At 37.5% G+C, this 23,388-nt stretch overlaps 1 protein-coding gene across 1 annotated transcript in view; it reads left to right on the top strand.

Moving 5' to 3' along the window:
• The window catches only part of ECRG4 (ECRG4 augurin precursor), a 58,006-nt gene extending 35,327 nt beyond the window's left edge, over positions 1-22,679 (top strand). The window contains exons 4-5 of the mRNA XM_053707630.1: positions 9,445-9,602; positions 22,176-22,679. Coding sequence (XP_053563605.1) covers positions 9,445-9,602; positions 22,176-22,337 — 320 coding nt within the window. The 3' untranslated portion in view covers positions 22,338-22,679. The remainder of the gene's footprint in view (positions 1-9,444; positions 9,603-22,175) is intronic.
• Positions 22,680-23,388: the final 709 nt, after the last annotated feature.

The following is a 23,388-nucleotide window of genomic DNA, read 5'->3' as shown; positions in this document are numbered from 1 at the left end:
AATAACTTTATAATAGTGGCGGCGACAGATTAGGGGTTAATAAATTTAATATAGTTGCGGCGACGTTGGGGGGGACAGATTAGGGGTTAATAAATATAATGCAGGTGGTGGGGATGTTGGGGGCAGTAGATTAGGGGTTCATAAGTATAATGTAGGTGGCGGCGGTGTCCGGAGCGGCAGATTAGGGGTTAATAATATAATGCAGGTGTCGGCGATGTCGGGGATGGCAGATTAGGGGTTAATAAGTGTAAGATTAAGGGTGTTTAGACTCGGGGTTCATGTTAGGGTGTTAGGTGCAGACATAAAATTCTTTTCCCCATAGGAATCAATGGGGCTGCGTTAGGAGCTGAACACTGTTTTTTTGCAGGTGTTTTTTCAGCCAGCTCAGCCCCATTGTTTCCTATGGGGAAATCGTGCACGAGCACATTTAGCCAGGTCACCGCTGACTTAAGCAACGCTGGTATTGAGGTGAGATGTGGAGCTAAATGTTGCTCTCCGCTCACCTTTTTGCGGCTAACGCCAGGTTTAAAAAAACCTGTAATACCAGCGTTGTCTTAAGGGAGCGGTGGGAAAAAAAGGCTCGTTAGCAATGCATACCCGTTACCGCAAAACTTGTAATCTAGGCGTTAGTTTCTTAGGAAAATACTTAACTCTTGTTCTATCTACATGCCTTATCAAGTAGTACTTAAACCAGCTCTTTTGGCGGAGACTAAAGAGAGGAAGCTCTGACACAATGCTCCGGTATGAAGCATCTCTGAACCACTGAAAAACCGAGCCGCCATTTTAGGCCTCATCTTCTTACCTGCTAAGGTGGAATAGTCTGCACTAACATCACATAGCAAGCGGCAAACTCTCAAGCCAATGGGACAAGACCTGGAGCTGCAACCAGACATCTCCTATTCTTAATTTTGCCGTACCTGCCTTGCTTAATGATAATATTTTCCTTTTCATGTTCAGAGCTGCTGGGCCGAAAACTATTGAAAGACAACAATAGATGACAGTCCCTGTAACACTTCCCGAAAGCTGCTTATATATAACTATCTTAATCTCCCAGAGATATGGAGCCTGTGGTCAAAGGGGAGGATGTGATACTACATCGATCAGCAGACCATTTTACCGCTCTCAAACAATGCCTGCTAGCACTGATGGATCTTGCCAAACATCTACCACAAGCCTCACGGGCGACTCCACAACAGGGGAGTGTGGGGATCCCCCAAGGACTAGCTAGAAAGCACTATACGAGAGACAGTGAAACATCCATTGCGCAAAACACTTCAAGGATGGTGGGTACACCGCCTCAAGCTGAGACCTTAAGCACCGGGACATTATCTCATAGCTGCCCTGCGATTGAGCTATTCACTGGCGCAGCTAGTATTGGGCCACATAGTACCTTACCACAGAAGCTCCCCAGATATGGATGGGAGAAAATACCCGCAGGTTACATTCCTAGTATTATGAGGGCTGATGAATAGTTAAGTTCTACCACGCGGTTCTACATTATTTAACTTGATGTAGTTTTGATAAGGTAATATGACACTGTTTCCTTTACTTGCTCCTCGACCATATTGGAGAGTAATTTTGAAGTTTTATAGGCAGGATTCACTTGTAAAACTATACTTTTAGATGAAGATATTATACCTCACATGCATAGAATCTGAAGTGTTAGCTGCAATAACAGCGATAGTTACAGCCTGCACTGCCCTTAATGTTTGTGATTTGATTCCTACTAGGCTACTATAGCTACATCAGTGAACATTAACACGCCACCCATTCTCCTACAGATTGGTGATTTCTTCAGAGCTTCATTCTCATGTGTCATATAGGTTCTTATTCACTACCTCTCCCCTACTACAATCCACCTCCATATATGCAATCTTATAGATTTAAACATCTGTTTACTAACTAACATGGACTAACTCTGAGAGGTCATTTTTTATTAATTTAGAGCAGGCTTAGAATGTTCTCTACTGAAGATTTAAAACATATATAGGAGTATAGTTCATATACAGCTCTAATTGACATATCATAATTTACTTTTTTGTCCCCCACTCCCTACTTGTTTATTTATTTATTTACTTATTGTTGTCTTTCTTCTCCTATTGCAAACCCTAGATACCAGATATTTATATTTGAACGGCTATTGTCCGCTGTTCTTACCCCATGCCCCTAACTTGTCTATGTAACTAACATTCCTGCTAACTGATCACATTTAATTGGTCCATATGTGATCCACATAATAGTTACCCCAATGCCATACAACCAGTAAAATATGAGGTCCTACTTACACAGGTCACACAATTTAATAGACTATAACATACAGTATTATTCTTAAACCTATTCTGTATCTCCCACCCCATTAACTGATGTTATTATATTCCAAAGTTAAACCTAGATTGTTTAGGGTGTGTAACCAGCCTAACATATGTTGTCCATTTATACAGTACAATGGAAGTGTCATACCATGTATCTGTTTAACAGTAACGTGTCCATAGCAACCTGATGCCTGTAAAGTCCTGTTGTTTATTCTTGTATATGTCGCACACCTCAATAAAAAAAAAAAAAAAAAGAAGAGGCAATCCTGATACAAATTATAATTCACTTAGGCCTAGATTTAGAGTTGGTCAGTAGCCGTCAAAACGAGAGGCTCCTAACGCTGGTTTTAGGCTACCGCCGGTATTTGGAGTCAGTCAGGAAAGGGTCTAACGCTCACTTTGCAGCCACGACTTTTCCATACCGCAGATCCCCTTACGTCAATTGCGTATCCTATCTTTTCAATGGGATCTTTCTAACGCCGGTATTTAGAGTCGTGTCTGAAGTGAGCGTTAGAAATCTAACGACAAAACTCCAGTCGCAGAAAAAAGTCAGTAGTTAAGAGCTTTCTGGGCTAACGCCGGTTTATAAAGCTCTTAACTACTGTGCTCTAAAGTACACTAACACCCATACACTACCTATGTACCCCTAAACCGAGGCCCCCCCACATCGCCGCAACTCTATAAATTTTTTTTACCCCTAATCTTCCGCTCCGTACACTGCCGCCAACTACGTTATCCCTATGTACCCCTAATCTGCTGCCCCTAACACTGCCGACCCCTATATTATATTTATTAACCCCTAATCTGCCCCCCACAACGTCGCCTCCACCTGCCTACACTTATTAAACCCTAATCTGCCGAGCGGACCGCACCGCTATTATAATAAAGTTATTAACCCCTAATCCGCCTCACTCCCGCCTCACTCCCGCCTCAATAACCATATAATAAATAGTATTAACCCCTAATCTGCCCTCCCTAACATCGCCGACACCTAACTTCAAGTATTAACCCCTAATCTGCCGATCGGAGCTCACCGCTACTCTAATAAATTTTTTAACCCCTAAAGCTAATTTTAACCCTAACCCTAACACCCTCCTAAGTTAAATATAATTTTATTCTAACGAAATAAGTTAACTCTTCTTAAATAAATTATTCCTATTTAAATCTAAATACTTACCTGTAAAATAAACCCTAATATAGCTACAATATAAATTATAATTATATTATAGCTATTTTAGGATTAATATTTATTTTACAGGCAACTTTGTATTTATTTTAACCAGGTACAATAGCTATTAAATAGTTAATAACTATTTAATAGCTAAAATAGTTAAAATAATTACAAAATTACCTGTAAAATAAATCCTAACCTAAGTTACAATTAAACCTAACACTACACTATCAATAAATTAATTAAATACAATACCTACAATTATCTACAATTAAACCTAACACTACACTATCAATAAATTAATTAAATACAATATCTACAATTATCTACAATTAAACCTAACACTACACTATCAATAAATTATTTAAATAAAATATCTACAAATAAATACAATGAAATAAACTAACTAAAGTACGAAAAATAAAAAAGAACTAAGTTACAAAAAAATAAAAAAATATTTACAAACATAAGAAAAATATTACAACAATTTTAAACTAATTACACCAACTCTAAGCCCCCTAATAAAATAACAAAGCCCCCCAAAATAAAAAATGCCCTACCCTATTCTAAATTAAAAAAGTTCAAAGCTCTTTTACCTTACCAGCCCTGAACAGGGCCCTTTGCGGGGCATGCCCCAAAGAATTCAGCTCTTTTGCCTGTAAAAAAACACATACAATACCCCCCCCAACATTACAACCCACCACCCACATACCCCTAATCTAACCCAAACCCCCTCTATTGGCTGTTCCGATCAGCCAATAGAATGCAAGCTCAATCTGATTGGCTGATTGGATCAGCCAATCGGATTGAAGTTGATTCTGATTGGCTGATTCCATCAGCCAAACAGAATATTCCTACCTTAATTCCGATTGGCTGATAGAATCCTATCAGCCAATCGGAATTCGAGGGACGCCATCTTGGATGACGTCATTTAAAGGAACCGTCATTCGGCGAGCAGGCGTCGGTTGAAGAGGTTGGATCAGCGTCGGTTGGAAAGAAGATGGCTCCGCTCTGCTCCAGAAGAAAGAAGATTGAAGATGCGGCTTGATAGAAGACTTCATCCCGATGATGGACTTCTGACTTCAGCCGATGATGGATTTCTTCAGCCGCCGCTTGGATCCAGAGTATAGCCCGAGGATGGACGTCACTCTTCAGCCCCCCGCTTGGGCTTGGATCAAGACATCGGAGACTCTTCTGGACAGATTGGGACCCGGTGAGGTGAAGACAAGGTAGGGAGATCTTCAGGAGCTTAGTGTTAGGTTAATTTAAGGGGGGTTTGGGTTAGATTAGGGGTATGTGGGTGGTGGGTTGTAATGTTGGGGGGGGGTATTGTATGTGGGTTTTTTTACAGGCAAAAGAGCTGAATTCTTTGGGGCATGCCCCGCAAAGGGCCCTGTTCAGGGCTGGTAAGGTAAAAGAGCTTTGAACTTTTTAAATTTAGAATAGGGTAGGGCATTTTTTATTTTGGGGGGCTTTGTTATTTTATTAGGGGGCTTAGAGTAGGTGTAATTAGTTTAAAATTGTTGTAATATTTTTCTAATGTTTGTAAATATTTTTTTATTTTTTGTAACTTAGTTCTTTTTTATTTTTCGTACTTTAGTTAGTTTATTTCATTGTATTTATTTGTAGATATTTTATTTAAATGATTTATTGATAGTGTAGTGTTAGGTTTAATTGTAGATAATTGTAGATATTGTATTTAATTAATTTATTGATAGTGTAGTGTTAGGTTTAATTGTAGATAATTGTAGGTATTGTATTTAATTAATTTATTGATAGTGTAATGTTAGGTTTAATTGTAACTTAGGTTAGGATTTGTTTTACAGGTAATTTTGTAATTATTTTAACTATTTTAGCTATTAAATAGTTCTTAACTATTTAATAGCTATTGTACCTGGTTAAAATAAATACAAAGTTGCCTGTAAAATAAATATTAATCCTAAAATAGCTATAATATAATTATAATTTATATTGTAGCTATATTAGGGTTTATTTTACAGGTATTTAGCTTTAAATAGGAATAATTTATTTAATAAGAGTTAATTTATTTTGTTAGATAAAAATTATATTTAACTTAGGGGGGTGTTAGGGTTAGGGTTAGAATTAGCTTTAGGGGTTAATACATTTATTAGAATAGCGGTGAGCTCCAGTCAGCAGATTAGGGGTTAATGTTTGAAGTTAGGTGTCGGCAATGTTAGGGAGGGCAGATTAGGAGTTAATACTATTTATTATAGGGTTATTGAGGTGGGAGTGAGGCGGATTAGGGGTTAATAACTTTATTATAATAGCGGCGTAGTCTGGTCGACAGATTAGGGGTTAATAAGTGTAGGCAGGTGGAGGCGACGTTGTGGGGGGCAGATTAGGGGTTAATTAATATAATATAGGGGTCGGCGGTGTTAGGGGCAGCAGATTAGGGGTACATAGGGATAATGTAAGTAGCGGCGGTTTACGGAGTGGCAGATTAGGGGTTAAAAAAATATGCAGGTGTCAGCGATAGCGGGGGCGGCAGAATAGGGGTTAATAAGTGTAAGGTTAGGGGTGTTTAGACTCGGGGTACATGTTAGAGTGTTAGGTGCAGACATAGGAAGTGTTTCCCCATAGAAAACAATGGGGCTGCGTTAGGAGCTGAACGCGGCTTTTTTGCAGGTGTTAGGTTTTTTTTCAGCTCAAATGGCCCCATTGTTTTCTATGGGGGAATCGTGCACGAGCACGTTTTTGAAGCTGGCCGCTTCCGTAAGCACCGCTGGTATCTAGAGTTGCAGTGGCGTTAAATTATGCTCTACGCTCCCTTTTTGGAGCCTAACGCACTGAAAACCCAGCCATTCTGTGAACTCTAAATAACAGCGGTATTTAAAAGGTGCGTGGGAAAAAAAGCACGCGTAGCTAACGCACCCCTTTGGCCGCAGAACTCTAAATCTAGGCGTTATTTTCTACTATGAAGTTATCTGCCTTGTAAAGATAATCAATAGTTGCTAACTATACAAGGAGACTTTGTAGCAGAGTAAGCTGTTTATGGGAGTGTTGACAACACCCACAGATGGTTACCACCACACTCCCACCTAAAAGTAAATTGGACATAATATGCACAAATATTAACTACTGTATTACTAAATCTCATCTGTAAAATGCAAAAGATCCAGAGATGCCAATTCACCATAAAAGATACAGGAAGCCCTTGTTTTGTGCTGGTTTAATTTGCACCATTTCACAATAGCCCCTATTTTTAATGATCATGTGACCACTATTGAGGAAGTTATTCCACAGGCTCCTTAGTTTAAAACAAAAGATTTGAACATACCCTGTATGCCGATGGTCTTTCTATGGGGTTTGCGTTTTTAATAGGGCGCTTTTTCCGGTGACCAGAAGAGAGGAGGGAGGGTATAATAGCATGTTCCCACCTCTTGTGACGAAATCCACGCTATTATAAACAAGAAAACACTTAACGACCGATGACATACATGGTATGTCATGGTCTTTAAGGGGTTAAAAGGAATATGGTATATGGCAAAGTGTTTGACTGGAAAGGGCTCCAATGTATATATATATATATATATATATATATATATACATATATATATATATATATATATATATATATATATATACACATATAAAGAGAAAACCCTGCACTCATTAGCAAGCTCACAGCTAAGATTTAAAAGCAAAAATGGAAAGGTTAGTTACCGCATCTGGCCAAATGGGACAAGCCCAGGTACCACATCAAGGTCCTTTCCAATACTGGGACTCTGAAACAGCCACACAATGCAAGCTCCCAAATCCAAAGAAACTGGGAACAAGGGAAGGGTGCACAGGCTTATGTAATCACCCCAGTAATATACAAAAAACGGAAGGGGACTGCACTCCTAGACCGGACCGGGTACACATCCTATGACCCTGCAACATGCTCAGCCCTGGGTGCTCAGTGGCACTCACAAGAAGCTGTGCTGTCACCAGAGTCACAGGCAGTTAACCCCAGACATGTCTGGGTGCAAGAACCATAGGACCTTGACGTGGTACCTGGGCTTGTCCCATTTGGCCAGATACGGTAACTAACCTTTCCATTTTTGCTTTTAAATCTTAGCTGTGAGCTTGCTAGTGAGTGCAGGGTTTTCTCTCTGTGTTGTATTAATTTGTTTTGTAATTTCCCCCATGGTTCTTGCACCCAGACCTGTCTGGGTTTAACTGCCTGTGACTCTGGTGACAGCACAGCTTCTTGTGAGTGCCACTGAGCACCCAGGGCTGAGCATGTTGCAGGGTCATGGGTCCGGTCTAGGAGTGCAGTCCCCTTCCGTGTTTTTTGTGTGTATATATATATATATATATATATATGTCTAAATATGTGTACCTGTGTATATATACATGTCTAGATATGTGTATATATGGGTATACATGTGTATTTATGTTTTTATATTTGTAAATATATATACACATATAAAAACTTCTGAGCCCTTTCCAGTCAAATACCTCTAAACATGCAATATAATTTTTAATGTGTTATAAAGTGTTTTGAGCAGGCGTACTCGAAATTCCTATTTTCTTCACATTTCTATTTTCTTTATCTATCTATGTATCTATATATATATATATATATATATATATATATATACACAGTATACATGCATATATCTATATCTGTATATATATATATATATATATAAATTTAATGATCACACACACACACATATATATATATATATATATACACATATATATATATATATATATATATATATATATATATATATACAGAACAAGAGGTGATGAGGCGCTGTGAGATGAGTTGTAAGAAGCTAATGATCAATTTAATTAAAGTCTCATGCAACTGCAGCTTAATCCCAGTGCTTTGTATAATTTTGTACACAACTTCACTATACTAGGCTGGAACAAATGGAGAGAAAAGGAATTCAGGGAAAGCGCTGTGCACAATCCAATACAATGTGATATAAATAGACTGTTTGTAGATCCTGGTCTTGTACATACAGACACAATACTGTGTGGATGTTCCAATATTTCAGCAAACAATAAATTAATAAATCAGATGGACCATAAATTTCTGTGATCAGAGTCTAAAATTAAATAGTCCCAAGTTTTAGCAAATTTCCATTTTGAAGATATGAAAGGCAAAAATCCCCAAATGGTGAGAATGTCTAATTACTAGATCCTACCTCAATCGTATGAGGTAAGTAAAGATGATCCAAGTTAGCCTGAGCTTGGCCTCACAAATGGTTCCTGACGCCAGATCTGTAACTGAGGGGTGTTTTGTCTTCAGTGCTTCCTTTAGTATGGTGTGTTATGGATCAGGAAACTTCCAGGCATATCAAGACGTATAGCCTCAAACTGTGGCTCCTCCTAAACACCGCGACTGTTCTTCCCTTTTACAATACCCAACGATTTCTCTAGGCGGAGACCACCACCTTCAGTCTCTCTTCTCCCCATCTTCCAATTAATGGCAAGCAGAGAGCTAAGCTAGTTTCAGCCCACAATCATTTGCAACAGGGCACTTTGGCAGCTATATAAGAAGCAGCGTTTTTATAACTTCTATTAATGTTCATACAAAAATATAACCATATTGTAGCAATCTATTTATAAATTTAAAATGAATGCATTTGCAAATAATCTTAAACTGATAAATAGAGTCCTACTGATGACTGAGAAGAGTGAGATACTTTTTTTAATTCTGCAAAAAAATATTTAAAAAGACCATATGAACATACTTGTAAACTATTATAAAATTAGTTTTACTACTTGCAAGACATGCTAGACATGTAATAGAGTTGATGACCATATTGGTGATGTTTAGAAATATCTTGACTATAATATGTATTGTCTTGTTTGTTTGTTTTTTGCTATGAGACAAAAACACACTGAGGTTTTATGCATTAAAGCAACCATTTATAAAAATAATTATATGGAATAAATTTCATTTTTATTTCTCCATCTATCAATAATGATGTTCTACAGCTACTAAACCTGACAAAACTGCAGTGGCCGTAGAAGGAAATAAAGCTAATGAATTCTTAAATTCACTGAAACGTCCAAAACGACAACTATGGGACAGGTCTCGGCCTGAAGTGCAGCAATGGTATCAACAATTCCTCTACATGGGCTTTGATGAAACTGTAAGTGGCTGGCTATAATTTTGCTGGGGATGAAAGCAAAATCACATAACAAATTTGTCTTTTTTAGCTTTTTCAAAACTTCTATAAACAATAACCACTTAGAAAAGTTAGAATGGCTGGAATCAAAATTAATATACCTGTTAAACATAAAAAGTTTTCATGCCATATATGTTCATAGAAATACTTTTAAATATTATTTCATTAAGCTAAATATATTAAATGATACACATATCTTGTTTCCCACAAATGAGGGAGAGTTTGTGGGCGAATTTCAGGGAAAACTCACAAGGCATGAAATAAGAAACACACGCAGAAGAGAGAGGATATATTTTGAAAAAAGTACAGTAAATTGTAGATATAGAAAACATAAAATCTAAACACTATACTAAGGACAAGAAAAAATTAAACAGCACAACTATATCACCTAGACAGATAAAGTGTCTCAAATTTAAAATGTACAAGGCAAAAAAACAACAATTGTATCAATATCAACAGCAAGAAAAAATGTCCAAATAATGATGTGAGTAAAATCACTTAGCTCAGTCTTTAGAGTAACTTTCTCCTTAGTGGATAAAAAGTTTATCAAATGTCAGGCATCGAATACCAGAGTAGTAGAGCATCTGTAGTAATCTCCACTTAACAGGTATGCTGTGTTAGCAGGGCAGCTTTTAGCTATGAGCAAACACCAGTGTGCGGTCTCACAAAAGGAATCTGTATAGTTGAAAAGAAAACACAGCGCATCCGCGACTCACAGCTTCTGTTTATTTAAAAAACATACAACGCAAGACAAATTTGCAAGTACAGGATTAAAACGAATAACAATCACATCAAGAAGGCCAGCTCTCTCTGAGGATCCTCTCCCTTGCAGGTACCCTGAATGCCGACTCACAGCTTTGGTTCACCGCTTGGAAGATCTCACACTCTGGATTGTCCTTCACAGAAAATAAGCGTCCCAGCTACTGCCGTAAAAAGTAAAAAAATCCTCCACTACACGTTTCGTCCGTATACAAATGGACTTTCTCAAGAGCTTGTTAGATTATCGGATGCCAGGGAAGCCCGCTTGAATGCTTTTAAATTGTCCAATAAGCCCGTCTTTAATGACGTAACCACATACGTCAGTTACTAGTCAGAATGCCGTATCGGGTTTGCAAGGCAATTGGAAACATTAAATACAATTGTTACGGAGCCATAAAGATGAAACAATGTATTTAGACATTGTGCCCAAAGTCAATATTAAATGGCTGGCTAAGGAATATATGTAAAACGGATATCATATACAACTTAAAAAATACATATGAAAAAAACAAATTTATGCTTACCTGATAGATTTATTTCTCTTGTGGTGTATCCAGTCCACGTGTTCATCCATTACTTGTGGGATATTCTCCTTCCCAACAGGAAGTTGCAAGAGGACACCCACAGCAGAGCTGTCTATATAGCTCCTCCCCTAACTGCCACCAGCAGTCATTCGACCGAAGACAAGCAAGAAAAAAAGGAGAAACTATAGGGTGCAGTGGTGACTGTAGTTTAAAAATAAAAAACACCTGCCTTAAAATGACAGGGCGGGCCGTGGACTGGATACACCACAAGAGAAATAAATTTATCAGGTAAACATAAATTTGGTTTTCTCTTGTAAAGGTGTATCATCCATTACTTGTGGGATACCAATACCAAAGCTTTAGGACACGGATGAAGGGAGGGACAAGGCAGTAACTTAAACGGAAGGCACCACTGCCTGTAAGACCTTTCTCCCAAAAATAGCCTCTGAAGAAGCAAAAGTATCAAATTTTTAGAATTTAGAAAAAGTATGAAGCGAAGACCAAGTCGCCGCCTTACAAATCTGTTCAACAGAGGCCTCATTTTTAAAAGCCCATGTGGAAGCCACCGCTCTAGTGGAATGAGCTGTAATTCTTTCAGGAGGCTGCTGGCCAGCAGTCTCAGAAGCTAAGCGGATTATGCTTCTCAGCCAAAAAGAAAGAGAAGTTGCCGAAGCCTTTTGGCCTCTCCTCTGTCCAGAGTAGACCACAAACAAAGCAGATGTTTGACGAAAATCCTTCGTAGCTTGTAAATAAAACTTTAAAGCAGGAACCACATCAAGATTGTGTAAAAGACGTTCCTTCTTTGAGGAATGATTACGACATAATGAAGGAACAACAATCTCCTGATTGATATTCTTATTAGATACTACCTTAGGAAGAAACCCAGGTTTGGTACGCAAAACTACCTTATCTGCATGGAAAATCAGATAAGGGGAATCACACTGTAAAGCAGACAACTCCGAAACTCTTTGAGCCGAGGAGATAGCTACCAGAAACAGAACTTTCCAAGATAAAAGTTTAATATCTATGGAATGCAAAGGTTCAAACGGAACCCCTTGAAGAACTTTAAGAACTAAATTTAAACTCCATGGTGGAGCAACAGGTTTAAACACAGGCTTAATTCTAACTAAAGCCTGACAAAACGCCTGAACGTCTGGAACCTCAGCCAGACGTTTGTGCAAAAGAATAGACAGAGCAGAAATCTGTCCCTTTAAGGAACTAGCAGACAATCCTTTCTCCAATCCCTCTTGGAGAAAGGATAAGATTCTAGGAATCCGGACTTTACTCCATGAGTAACCCTTGGATTCACACCAATGAAGATATTTACACCATATCTTATGATAGATTTTCCTGGTGACAGGCTTTCGAGCCTGAATTAAGGTATCAATGACCGACTCAGAAAAACCACGCTTTGATAGAATCAAGCGTTCAATCTCCAAGCATTCAGAGGCAGAGAAATTAGATTTGGATGTTTGAAAGGACCTTGAAGTAGAAGGTCCTGCCTTAGCGGCAGAGTCCATGGTGGAAAGGATGACATGTCCACCAGATCTGCATACCAAGTCCTGCGTGGCCATGCAGGAGCTATCAAAATCACCGAAGCTCTCTCCTGCTTGATCTTGGCAATCAGACGAGGGAGCAGAGGAAACGGTGGAAACACATAAGCCAGGCTGAAGGACCAGGGCACTGCTAGAGCATCTATCAGCGTTGCCTTGGGATCCCTGGACCTGGACCCGTAATGAGGAAGCTTGGCGTTCTGACGAGAAGCCATGAGATCCAGTTCTGGTTTGCCCCATAGTTGAATCAACTTGGCAAATACCTCCGGATGGAGCTCCCACTCCCCCGGATGAAAAGTCTTCCGACTTAGGAAATCTGCCTCCCAGTTCTCTACTCCTGGGATATGGATAGCTGATAGATGGCAAGAGTGAACCTCTGCCCATAGAATTATCTTTGAGACCTCCAACATTGCCAGGGGGCTCTTTGTTCCCCCCTGATGGTTGATATAGGCTACAGTCGTGATATTGTCCGACTGAAATCTGATGAACCTGACCGTAGCTAGCTGAGGCCAAGCCTGAAGAGCATTGAATATCGCTCTTAGTTCCAGAATGTTTATCGGAAGGAGGGCTTCCTCCTGAGTCCACGAACCCTGAGCCTTCAGGGAGTTCCAGACTGCGCCCCAGCCCAGAAGGCTGGCATCTGTCGTCACTATAGTCCATTCTGGCCTGCGGAAACTCATTCCCCTGGACAGATGGACCTGAGATAGCCACCAGAGAAGAGAATCCCTGGTCTTTTGATCCAGATTTAGCAGAGGGGACAAATCTGTATAATCCCCATTCCACTGATTGAGCATGCAAAGTTGCAGTGGTCTGAGATGTAGGCGGGCAAATGGAACTATGTCCATTGCCGCTACCATTAAGCCGATTACTTCCATACACTGAGCCACTGATGGCTGAGAAGTGGAATAAAGAGCACGGCAGGAAGTTAGAAGCTTTGACAACCTGACCTCTGTCAGAAAAATCTTCATTTCTACTGAATCTATCAGAGTTCCTAGGAAGGAAACTCTTGTGAGAGGGGAGAGAAAACTCTTTTCTTTGTTCACCTTCCACCCGTGAGACCTCAGGAATGCCAGAACAATGTCCGTATGGGACTTGGCGATTTGAAAACTCAACGCCTGTATCAGAATGTCATCTAGGTAAGGAGCCACCGCTATGCCTCGTGGCCTTAGAACCGCCAGAAGGGACCCTAGAACCTTTGTAAAGATTCTTGGTGCCGTGGCTAACCCGAAGGGAAGAGCCACAAACTGGTAATGCCTGTCTAGGAAGGCAAACCTGAGAAACCGATGATGATCTTTGTGTATCGGAATGTGGAGATAAGCATCCTTTAAGTCCACGGTAGTCATATATTGACCCTCCTGGATCATAGGTAGGATGGATCGAATAGTCTCCATCTTGAAGGATGGGACTCTGAGAAATTTGTTTAGGATCTTGAGATCCAAGATTGGTCTTAAAGATCCCTCTTTTTTGGGAACTATAAACAGATTTGAATAGAATCCCTGCCCTGCCTGTGCAAAATTTCCTTCTTGTTTTGCAGTAGAGGAAGTTGAAGCTGCGCCACTCTTGAAGTTTCGAAAGGAATGAAAATTAGTCTGTTTGGTCCTTAATTTGTTGGACCTATCCTGGGGAAGGGTGTGGCCTTTTCCTCCAGTAATATCAGAAATTATCTCCTTCAGTCCAGGCCCGAATAGGGTCTGCCCTTTGAAGGGGATGTTGAGAAGCTTAGACTTTGAAGTAATGTCAGCTGACCAGGATTTAAGCCATAGCGCCCTACGCGCCTGAATGGCAAAACCTGAATTCTTAGCCGTTAGCTTTGTTAAATGAAAAACGGCGTCAGAAATAAATGAATTGGCTAACTTAAGGGCTTTAAGCCTATCTAGGATATCATCCAACGGGGTCTCCACCTGTAGAGCCTCTTCAAGAGACTCGAACCAGAAAGCCGCTGCAGCAGTGACTGGGGCAATGCATGCAAGAGGCTGGAGAATAAAACCTTGTTATATAAAGATTTTCTTAAGGAAACTCTCTAATTTTTTATCCATTGGATCTAGGAAAGCACAACTGTCCTCGACAGGGATAGTTGTACGCTTAGCTAGGGTAGAGACTGCTCCCTCCACCTTAGGGACCGTCTGCCACGAATCCCGTGTAGCGGCATCTATGGGAAACATTTTTTAAAAGCAGGAGGGGGAGAGAATGGTACACCTGGTCTATCCCATTCCTTCGTAATAATTTCTGAAAACCTCTTAGGGATTGGAAAAACATCAGTGTAAACAGGCACTGCAAAGTATTTGTCCATTTTAGCCAATTTCTCTGGGACTACAATAGTGTCACAGTCATCCAGAGTTGCTAAAACCTCCCTGAGCAACAAGCGGAGGTGTTCAAGCTTAAATTTAAATGCTGTCATTTAAGTAAGGCCTTCCCTGAATCAGAAATGTCACCCACAGATAGAAGCTCTCCTGCTTCGGCTTCTGTACATTGTGAGGGTATATCAGACATAGCTACTAAAGCGTCAGAAAGCTCTGTATTTGTTCTAACCCCAGAGCTGTCATGCTTTCCTTGCAACCCTGGCAGTTTGGACAATACCTCTGTGAGGGTATGATTCATAACTGCCACCATGTCTTGTAAGGTAAACGCATTGGACGCGCCAGATGTACTAGGCGTCACTTGCGTGGGAGATATAGGTTCTGACACATTGGGAGAGCTAGGTGGATTAACCTCCCTTTTTTCAGGCTGAGAAACCTCTGGTGATAAATCTTTAAAAGCCATAATATGATCTTTATAACTTATAGAAAGGTCAGTGCATTTGGTACACAGAGGGGGTTCCACAATGGCTTCTAAACATAATGAACAAGGAGTTTCCTCTATGTCAGACATGTTAAACAGACTAGTAATGAGACCAGCAAGCTTGGAAAACACTTTAATAAATGTGAAAAAGCAATTAAACAAAAACGGTACTGTGCCTTTAAGAGAAAAAAACTACCACATAAACTGCAAAACAGTGTTAAAAAGTAGAAAACTGGATTAGAAAAACGGTAAAACCGTTAAAAAACAGTCAAACACACTGCCACAGCTCTGCTGTGGCTCCTACCTGCCCTTAAACACGATTTTTGCAGGAAAAAAACCCTCTATAGTGGTCCTAGATGCCAGAGGACTCCTTTAGGGAAGCTGGATGTCTCAGTCTGAATATCAACTGCGCATAAAGAGCGTGAAAATAGGCCCCTCCCACCATGCACTCAAAGTCAGAGGGCCTTAAAAAAGTACTCCTAGGAGTAATCTAACAAGCCATGTGGAAAACTAGGCCCCAAATAAAGATTTATCACCCTCAGAGAAAAAACGTTTTTTCTGTAAGTTATGCAAACGTTTTTACACTAAGTAATATGAGAGTTAACATGAATATTACCCTTATCTTGTAAGCATGATCCCAGTCGTTGTTAAATCACTGTATCAGGCTTACCTCAAATATATCAGACACTGTCAGCATTTTCTAGACCTTATCATCGCTCTAGAAAATAATATACTGCACATACCTCAAATCAGGTGATCTGCAAACCGTCCCCCCAACTGAAGTTTTCTTTCCATACTCTTCAGTTATGTGTGAGAACAGCAATGGACCTTAGTTACAAACCGCTAAGATCATCAACCTCCAGGCAGATTCCTCTTCCAATTTCTGCCTGAGAGTAAAACAGTACAACGCCGGTACCATTTAAAAATAACAAACTCTTGATTGAAGGTAAAAAACTACACTGTCACCACATATCTCTTGATACTTCCTTTCTTGTCGAGAGTTTCAAGAGAATGACTGGGGGTGGCAGTTAGGGGAGGAGCTATATAGACAGCTCTGCTGGGGGTGTCCTCTTGCAACTTCCTGTTGGGAAGGAGAATATCCCACAAGTAATGGATGAACCCGTGGACTGGATACACCTTTACAAGAGAAATACATTGTAAAACTACACTTTGAAAAGACATTTGAAAAAAACATTTAAAAAATGCACTTAAAAAACTAAACCACAATTATAATGGTACTTGATCTATCACTGGGGTTAATTAATTCTAAAGATATCTACGTACACAGTTGACACACAATTCAAAATAGTAATAAACCTAAAAAATATGTATATATATATGTTGGGAGAACTTAAACAATATATTAAAACACATTTAATATAAAAAAATTATAAAAAACAACATAGTTCACTTGCAAAAAAAAACAAAATCCCCATCATACTATTTTATTAAATGTTAAATTATTTAAAAAACACTACAATCTTGGGAAACCCAATGGAGGTCAAGTAGAAAAGATTTAATTCTTAAAAACTTGGAGATCAAGGTCTATGTTCAACCCTTTTGGTTCTAAACATTCTAAACGGTGAATCCACTTGGTTTCACACTTTCTTAATAAAAGAAGCCTTCTATTTTCACATGGACCTGGTGCAATCTGTTCTAAAACTCTAATAGTGACTCCTGTGTGTCTTTACCATGTTTAATATTAAAATGGTTTGAAACACTGTGTTTGTCAAAACCAATCTTGATATTTTCTATGTGTTCCTACCATTTTCTTTTTACAGTTCTTTTCATGTGGCCGACATACATTTTGCCACATTAACATAGTAACTGATAAACTACATATGTTGCTTGGCAATTCCCTCTAAAGTCTACATTGAAGGTCTTAGAACTATCCTAATTTCTTACCTCATTGCCCTTCATGATATTTCCACACATAATGCACCCTTTCCTACCGCATTTATACGTCCCTGCTGGTACTTTTAACCATTTGGATGTTATTCTTGGATTAGCCTTTTCAGACTTCAATTTTGTGGGAGCTATTACGTTTTTTACATTTTAATTTTTTCTAAATATTATCTGTGGGGTTTCTCCTACAATGTCCTTTAATATAGGGTCATTAGGCAAAATATTCCAATGATTCTTCAAGATTGACCTAGTAATTTTGGCCCCTTCACTGTATGTGGTGATAAACGTAACATGATTATTATAATCCTTATTCTTAATTTTCACATTTTTAGAGAGTGTATGATGTCTGTTCTAGAGATTTCAAGGCATTTATTTTTCGCTTCCTCTATTAGACTGACGTCATATCCTTTCTGTATAAGTTTATCTTTTAGTATATTAGCCTCTACATTATAATCTTCCACATACTTACAATTCCTTCTTAGTCTTCTCAATTGGCCATATGGTATGTTTTCTTTCCAACTTTTCATATGGCCACTATTAGCATTTAGGAAACCATTTCTATCGAATGGCTTCCTATAGTTTTTTACAACTATTTTGTTCTCACTCGTAAAGGAAGTGACATCCAGAAAATCTATTTTGTTATTACTGATATTTTCAGTGAAAATAAGATTAAAATTATTTCGATTCATATGTTCCATAAAACAGATAGCTTCATCTCTAGTTCCTCTCCATACAATTAGAATGTCATCTATAGATCTAAAATATCTCCATAGTTTAGATTTAAAAGGATTATTATTCCATACATATCTATTTTCAAAAGTTACCATATATATATTAGCGTATGAGGGGGCCATGATTGTGCCCATGGCTGTGCCTTGTACTTGTTTATAAAATTGACCTTTACATGGAAAATAGTTGTATTTCAAGACATGGTTTATGGCTTCTGCTAGAAAATGCACATGAAAATAAGGTATTCTCCATCCCTCACACATCTCTCTAAAAGCTTTTACTCCTAAATCATGTGGAATATTGGTGTATAGGAAGGACACATTGCATGTTATCCATAAATAATCTGGCTCCCATTTTAACCCTTCCAGTTTATGAATTATATCAGTTTTATTTTTAATATAGGATTTGATCGTTTTTACCATTGGTTGCAAAAACCAGTCTATATAAACGTAAAGATTATTGCTTACTTAACCAATGCCTGATATTATAGGCATAGTACCAGCAGGGACGTATAAACACGGTAGGAAAGGGTACATTATGTGTGGAAATATCATGAAGGGCAATGAGTTAAAAAATTGGGATGGTTCTACGACCTTCAATATAGACTTTAGAGGGAATTGCCAAGCAACATATATAGTTTATCAGTTACTATGTAAATGTGGCAAAATGTATGTCAGCCGCACGAAAAGAAGTGTAAAATGAAGATGGTATGAACACATAGAAAATATCAAGATTGGTTTTGACAAACAAAGTGTTTCAAACCATTTTAATATTAAACATGGTAAAGACTACACAAAACTCACTATTAGAGTTTTAGAACAGATTCTAAAGGCTTCTTTCATTAAGAAAGTGTGAAACCAAGTGGATTCACCGTTTAGAATGTTTAGAACCAAAAGAGTTGAACATAGACCTTGATCTCCAAGTTTTTATGAATTAAATCTTTTCTATTTGACCTCCATTGGGTTTCCCAAGATTCTAGCGTTTTTAAATAATTTAACATTTAAAAAAATAGCAAGCTGTTTTTTTTTTTGCATGTGAACTATGATTGCTTGTTTTTTGTTTTTTATATAAAAAAATATATTAAATGTTTTTTAATATATTGTTTGGGTTCTCCCAAATATATGTATACATATTTTTTAGGTTTATTACTATTTTGAATTGTGTGTCGACTGCATACGTAGATATCTTTAGAATTAATTAACCCCAGTGATAGATCAAGTACCATGATATGTGTGGTTTAGTTTTTTAAGTGCATTTTTTAAAGGTTTTTTTCAAATGTCTTTTCAAAGTGTATTTTTACAATGTATTTTTCATATGTATTTTTTAAGTTTTATATGATATCTAAATACATTGTTTCATCTTTATGGCTCCTTAACAAATGTATTTAATGTTTCCAATTGCCTTGCAAACCCGATACGGCATTCTGACTAGTAACTGACGTATGTGATTACGTCATTAAAGGCGGGCTTATTGGACAATTTAAAAGCATTCAAGCAGGCGTCCTTGGCATCCGATAATCTAACAAGCCCTTGAGAAAGTCTGTTTGTATACAGACGAAACGCGTAGGGAAGGAGTTTTTTATAGCAGTAGCCGGGACGCTTATTTTCTGTGAAGGACAATCCAGAGTGTGAGATCTTCCAATCAGTGAACCAAAGCTGTGGGTCAGCATTCAGGGTACTGTACCTGCAAAAGAGAGGATCCTCAGAGAGAGCTGGCCTTCTTGATGTAATTGTTTTTCATTTTAATCCTGTAAGTGCAAATTTGTCTTGCGTTGTATGTCTTTGAAATAAACAGATGCTACGAGTCGCGGATGCGCTGTGTTTTCTTTTCATCTATCCTAAGGACATCTGCAAAAAAAGTCCAGCTTCGATATTATGTTAACCACAAGTATTTTATTACTCTGGTACATATATTAGAATATTTATAACTATGAGGATTTATCCATAACTTTCTGGCGTGATAGTGTTAAAGGGACATTGGGGCTTATTCTCAAAAATTCACCGGCTTGGAGGGAAATCATCAGCTTATTTTACAGTAATTATCTCTTCTTCACATAAAGAATACTACTTTAGTAGATCTTTTAAAGGTAATATAAAATAATAAATCATATATATATAAACAAAAAAAAATATTTCAATATTTATTTTGTCCCCTTTTCCTGTAATCCTTTTCTAAAATTATAAGCTTTTGAGTTCCTGTTAGAAATGAAAATGCAGAACACTGTTATATTTCACACAGCTATTGGCTGCAGACTCTAGTAACCTATTTATAACCGTTTATTATTTGCCACAGCAGCGAGGGTAACCTAAGTTACAACATGGCAGCTCCCATTGGTTTATAGACATTACAACTTTACACTTTTTTTGTCAATATTTAAACAGCAAATTAAACTTTAAAAATACATCTACATGTTATTCTCAGACTAATCTTTTCTTTGAATGCATCATTCTATCTAGCATTTATTTAGTGTTTAATGTCCCTTTAATGGACCAACAAAATCATATTTTTTTATTCCATAAGCTTTCGAAACCTCACAGGTCTCTTCTTCAGATATTGAATAACATACAGAATATTAGTGAGCTTCACTTAGGGGCCAATTCTTTAAAGTTTGCAAGTCTAGATGTGGTTTGCCACACCAACAGCAAGGAACTGGCATGATTTAAAACCTGAATACTACGCTTAATACAAATTAAATTACACTGTTTTCAGTGCACTGTACCTTACATTTGCTGTAATGTTCATATGCATAGGTTTTCCTAATAATAATAATTAGACTTAAAAAACTAAACTGGAGAGAAAACACAGTGAGAACTGTAGTGCAAAAATGTTTACAGAAATTCACTGGGATTTGAGACAAAATTTCATATACGCCCATGGAACGCCCATTTTACCAAAAAAGCTTTGTATTTTGTTCTTTTAAGTACAAATTTCTTGCTTTTTTTGCACATTCGGTGTACTTAAATTATGACTTAGGCTTTTCATAGTTAATACAATTTATTCCTGTGTAATTTACCTAGAAATTTTAAGTTTTTTGATAAAATACAATATTTTTGATGCGCCTTAACAATACAATTTTTCCCTGCATATTTTTTGTGTGAATGGTTCAATTATTTTTTGTATGATTTTTAAATTACAATTTTCATTCTGAGCTTTTGTGATTCATCTCCTTCCCATACGAAAATTTAGTATACGCCCCTTAGTGAGACCCTGTTTTCAGGGTAAAAAAGTATCTTTAATAAAATTCCACCAGGGAAATAGACCTTTTTAGAATTGGGAGATACTGAGTTTCCAAGGTAAAAAAAAATTGCATTTAAAAAAAAAAATGACTGAGGGTCTTGTAATACTGACAAAGCATCTTATAGAATCATGTCAGACCAGGGAGCTTAAAGGGACATAAAATCCAATTTTTTTTCTTTCAAGATTTAGACTATTTGACTTCCATTATCATATTTTCTTCGTTTTCTTGTTAGCTTTTGTTGAAAAGCAGAAATCTAAGCTCAAAAATTGCAACAGTTTTGCAACAATGTTATACACTAGCAGGAGCACTAGATGGCAGCACTATTTCCTGTTGTGTAGTGCTTCAGGCATGTGCACGCTACCTACCTAGCTATCTCTGCAACAAAGAATAACATGAGAATGAAATAAAGTTGATAATAGAAGTAAATTGGAAACTTTTTAAAAATTGTATTCTCCATCTCAATCCTGAAAGAAACATTTTGGGTTTAATGTTGAACTGAGCCGATTGGACTGTATTTTTCTCCTCTTTAATTTGTTTCCAATTATTTAATTTACCTGCCGGAGTGTATTACCTTTTTTTTTTTTTTACAAACAGCTCCTTTACCTTTATGTTGTCATTTGAAATAGCTGCTATTTGCCTGTTAAGCACACAATCTGTACTGAAAACTGCAGTATTGTCTATAAAAAAGCTACATACAAAATGCTGCAGCAGAAATTGATCTTCAAATGGAGGGCAGGGAATTAAGAGCCTAGATAAGAGATGCTAATCTTGGCACCCCTGATGTTTTGGAGCTACATTTCCCATGATGCTCATCTAGAGCACAGAGTGCCTAAGCATCATGGGAAATGTAGTTTTAAAATATCTGGGTTGCCAAAGATAGCCAACACTGACCAAGATCATTTGAAAGGATGTTCCTGCAGCAGCTCTGAATACTATATGTACATACATCTTATTTGCACAGGTTTCTTCCAGGAATAAATGCTAATCTTTATGATATTGTCTAGGTGTGCATACATTTAAATAACACATCCACATTATTTTTCTTTACTAGAAATATGAAGATGACATGGCTTATTGGATGAACCAAGGACGCGGTGGTTCTGAATACTATGGAGGTTTTCACCAACATCACTATGATGAGGATGCAGCTATTGGTCCTCGCAATCCTTATACTTTCAGACATGGAGCAGGAGTGAATTATGATGACTATTAAACTCAGATTTCCTGCAGTGCACTGTAGCTTTATAATAAAAAAATAATACCTTTAACAGATTAGAATGAAAGTGCACTGAAATACATCAATGATGTTGCATATTTTAGTAGTAGATTATACAAAAGCAATACAAATCATTTTCAACTATTTCCTTTCATACATTGCTGTCACCTTTATGGATTCTAAATGTAAAAAATAGGATAGCAACTAGTTAAAAGGAGACATAATCAATTTCTTACAACGCACAAAGTTTCTAAAGTGCCTATGTTTGGCATACTTATGTTTTGTATACTTTTTCATGCTAAGAATAAAAATACAATTCTGAAATTGTTTCTACAGTAACATGTGTATAGCTTTTCACTGAAGAACATAAAAACGGGAAAATAGAAATCTAAATAGTCATAATTTAATGTTGAAAACGTTTTATGTTTGTTCATTTGTTTCAGTGAATTTTTTTTTTTTTTTTTTTTTTAGTGCGCATTGCTGTTATGTTGCTAATGACTAGGGTGGAACTTAAAGGGACATTAAACACTTTGAGATGGTAATATAAAATGATAAACTATATATATATATATATATATATATATATATATATATATATATATGCAAATATACTTTCATTATTTATTTAGGGCCCCTTTTTCCTGTTATTTCATCATGAAATTGTGAGCATTTCAGTTCCTGTGAGAAATAGAAGTGCAAAACACTGTTATATTCCACACAGCCATTTATAACTGTCTCTAATTAGCCACAGAAGAGAAAGTAACCCAAGTTATATGTCAGCTCCCATTGTTTAATAGACACTAAAACTTTACCCTAATTTTGCAACTATTTAAACAATTAAAGGGACATGAAACCCAATTTTAAACAACTTTCTAATTTACTTCTATTATCTAATTTGCTTCATTCTCTTGATATAACTTGCTGAAAAGCATATCTAGATATGCTTAGAAGCTGCTGATTGGTTGCTGCACATAGAGGCCTTGTGTGATTGGCTCACACATGTGCATTGCTATTTCTTCAACAAAGGATATCTAAAGAATTGAGCAAA

This window comes from Bombina bombina, chromosome 3 (assembly GCF_027579735.1).
Source record: "Bombina bombina isolate aBomBom1 chromosome 3, aBomBom1.pri, whole genome shotgun sequence".
Taxonomy (NCBI): domain Eukaryota; kingdom Metazoa; phylum Chordata; class Amphibia; order Anura; family Bombinatoridae; genus Bombina; species Bombina bombina.
Note: the sequence above shows the minus strand (reverse complement) of the source record. Positions and strands in the feature narration are given on the sequence as shown.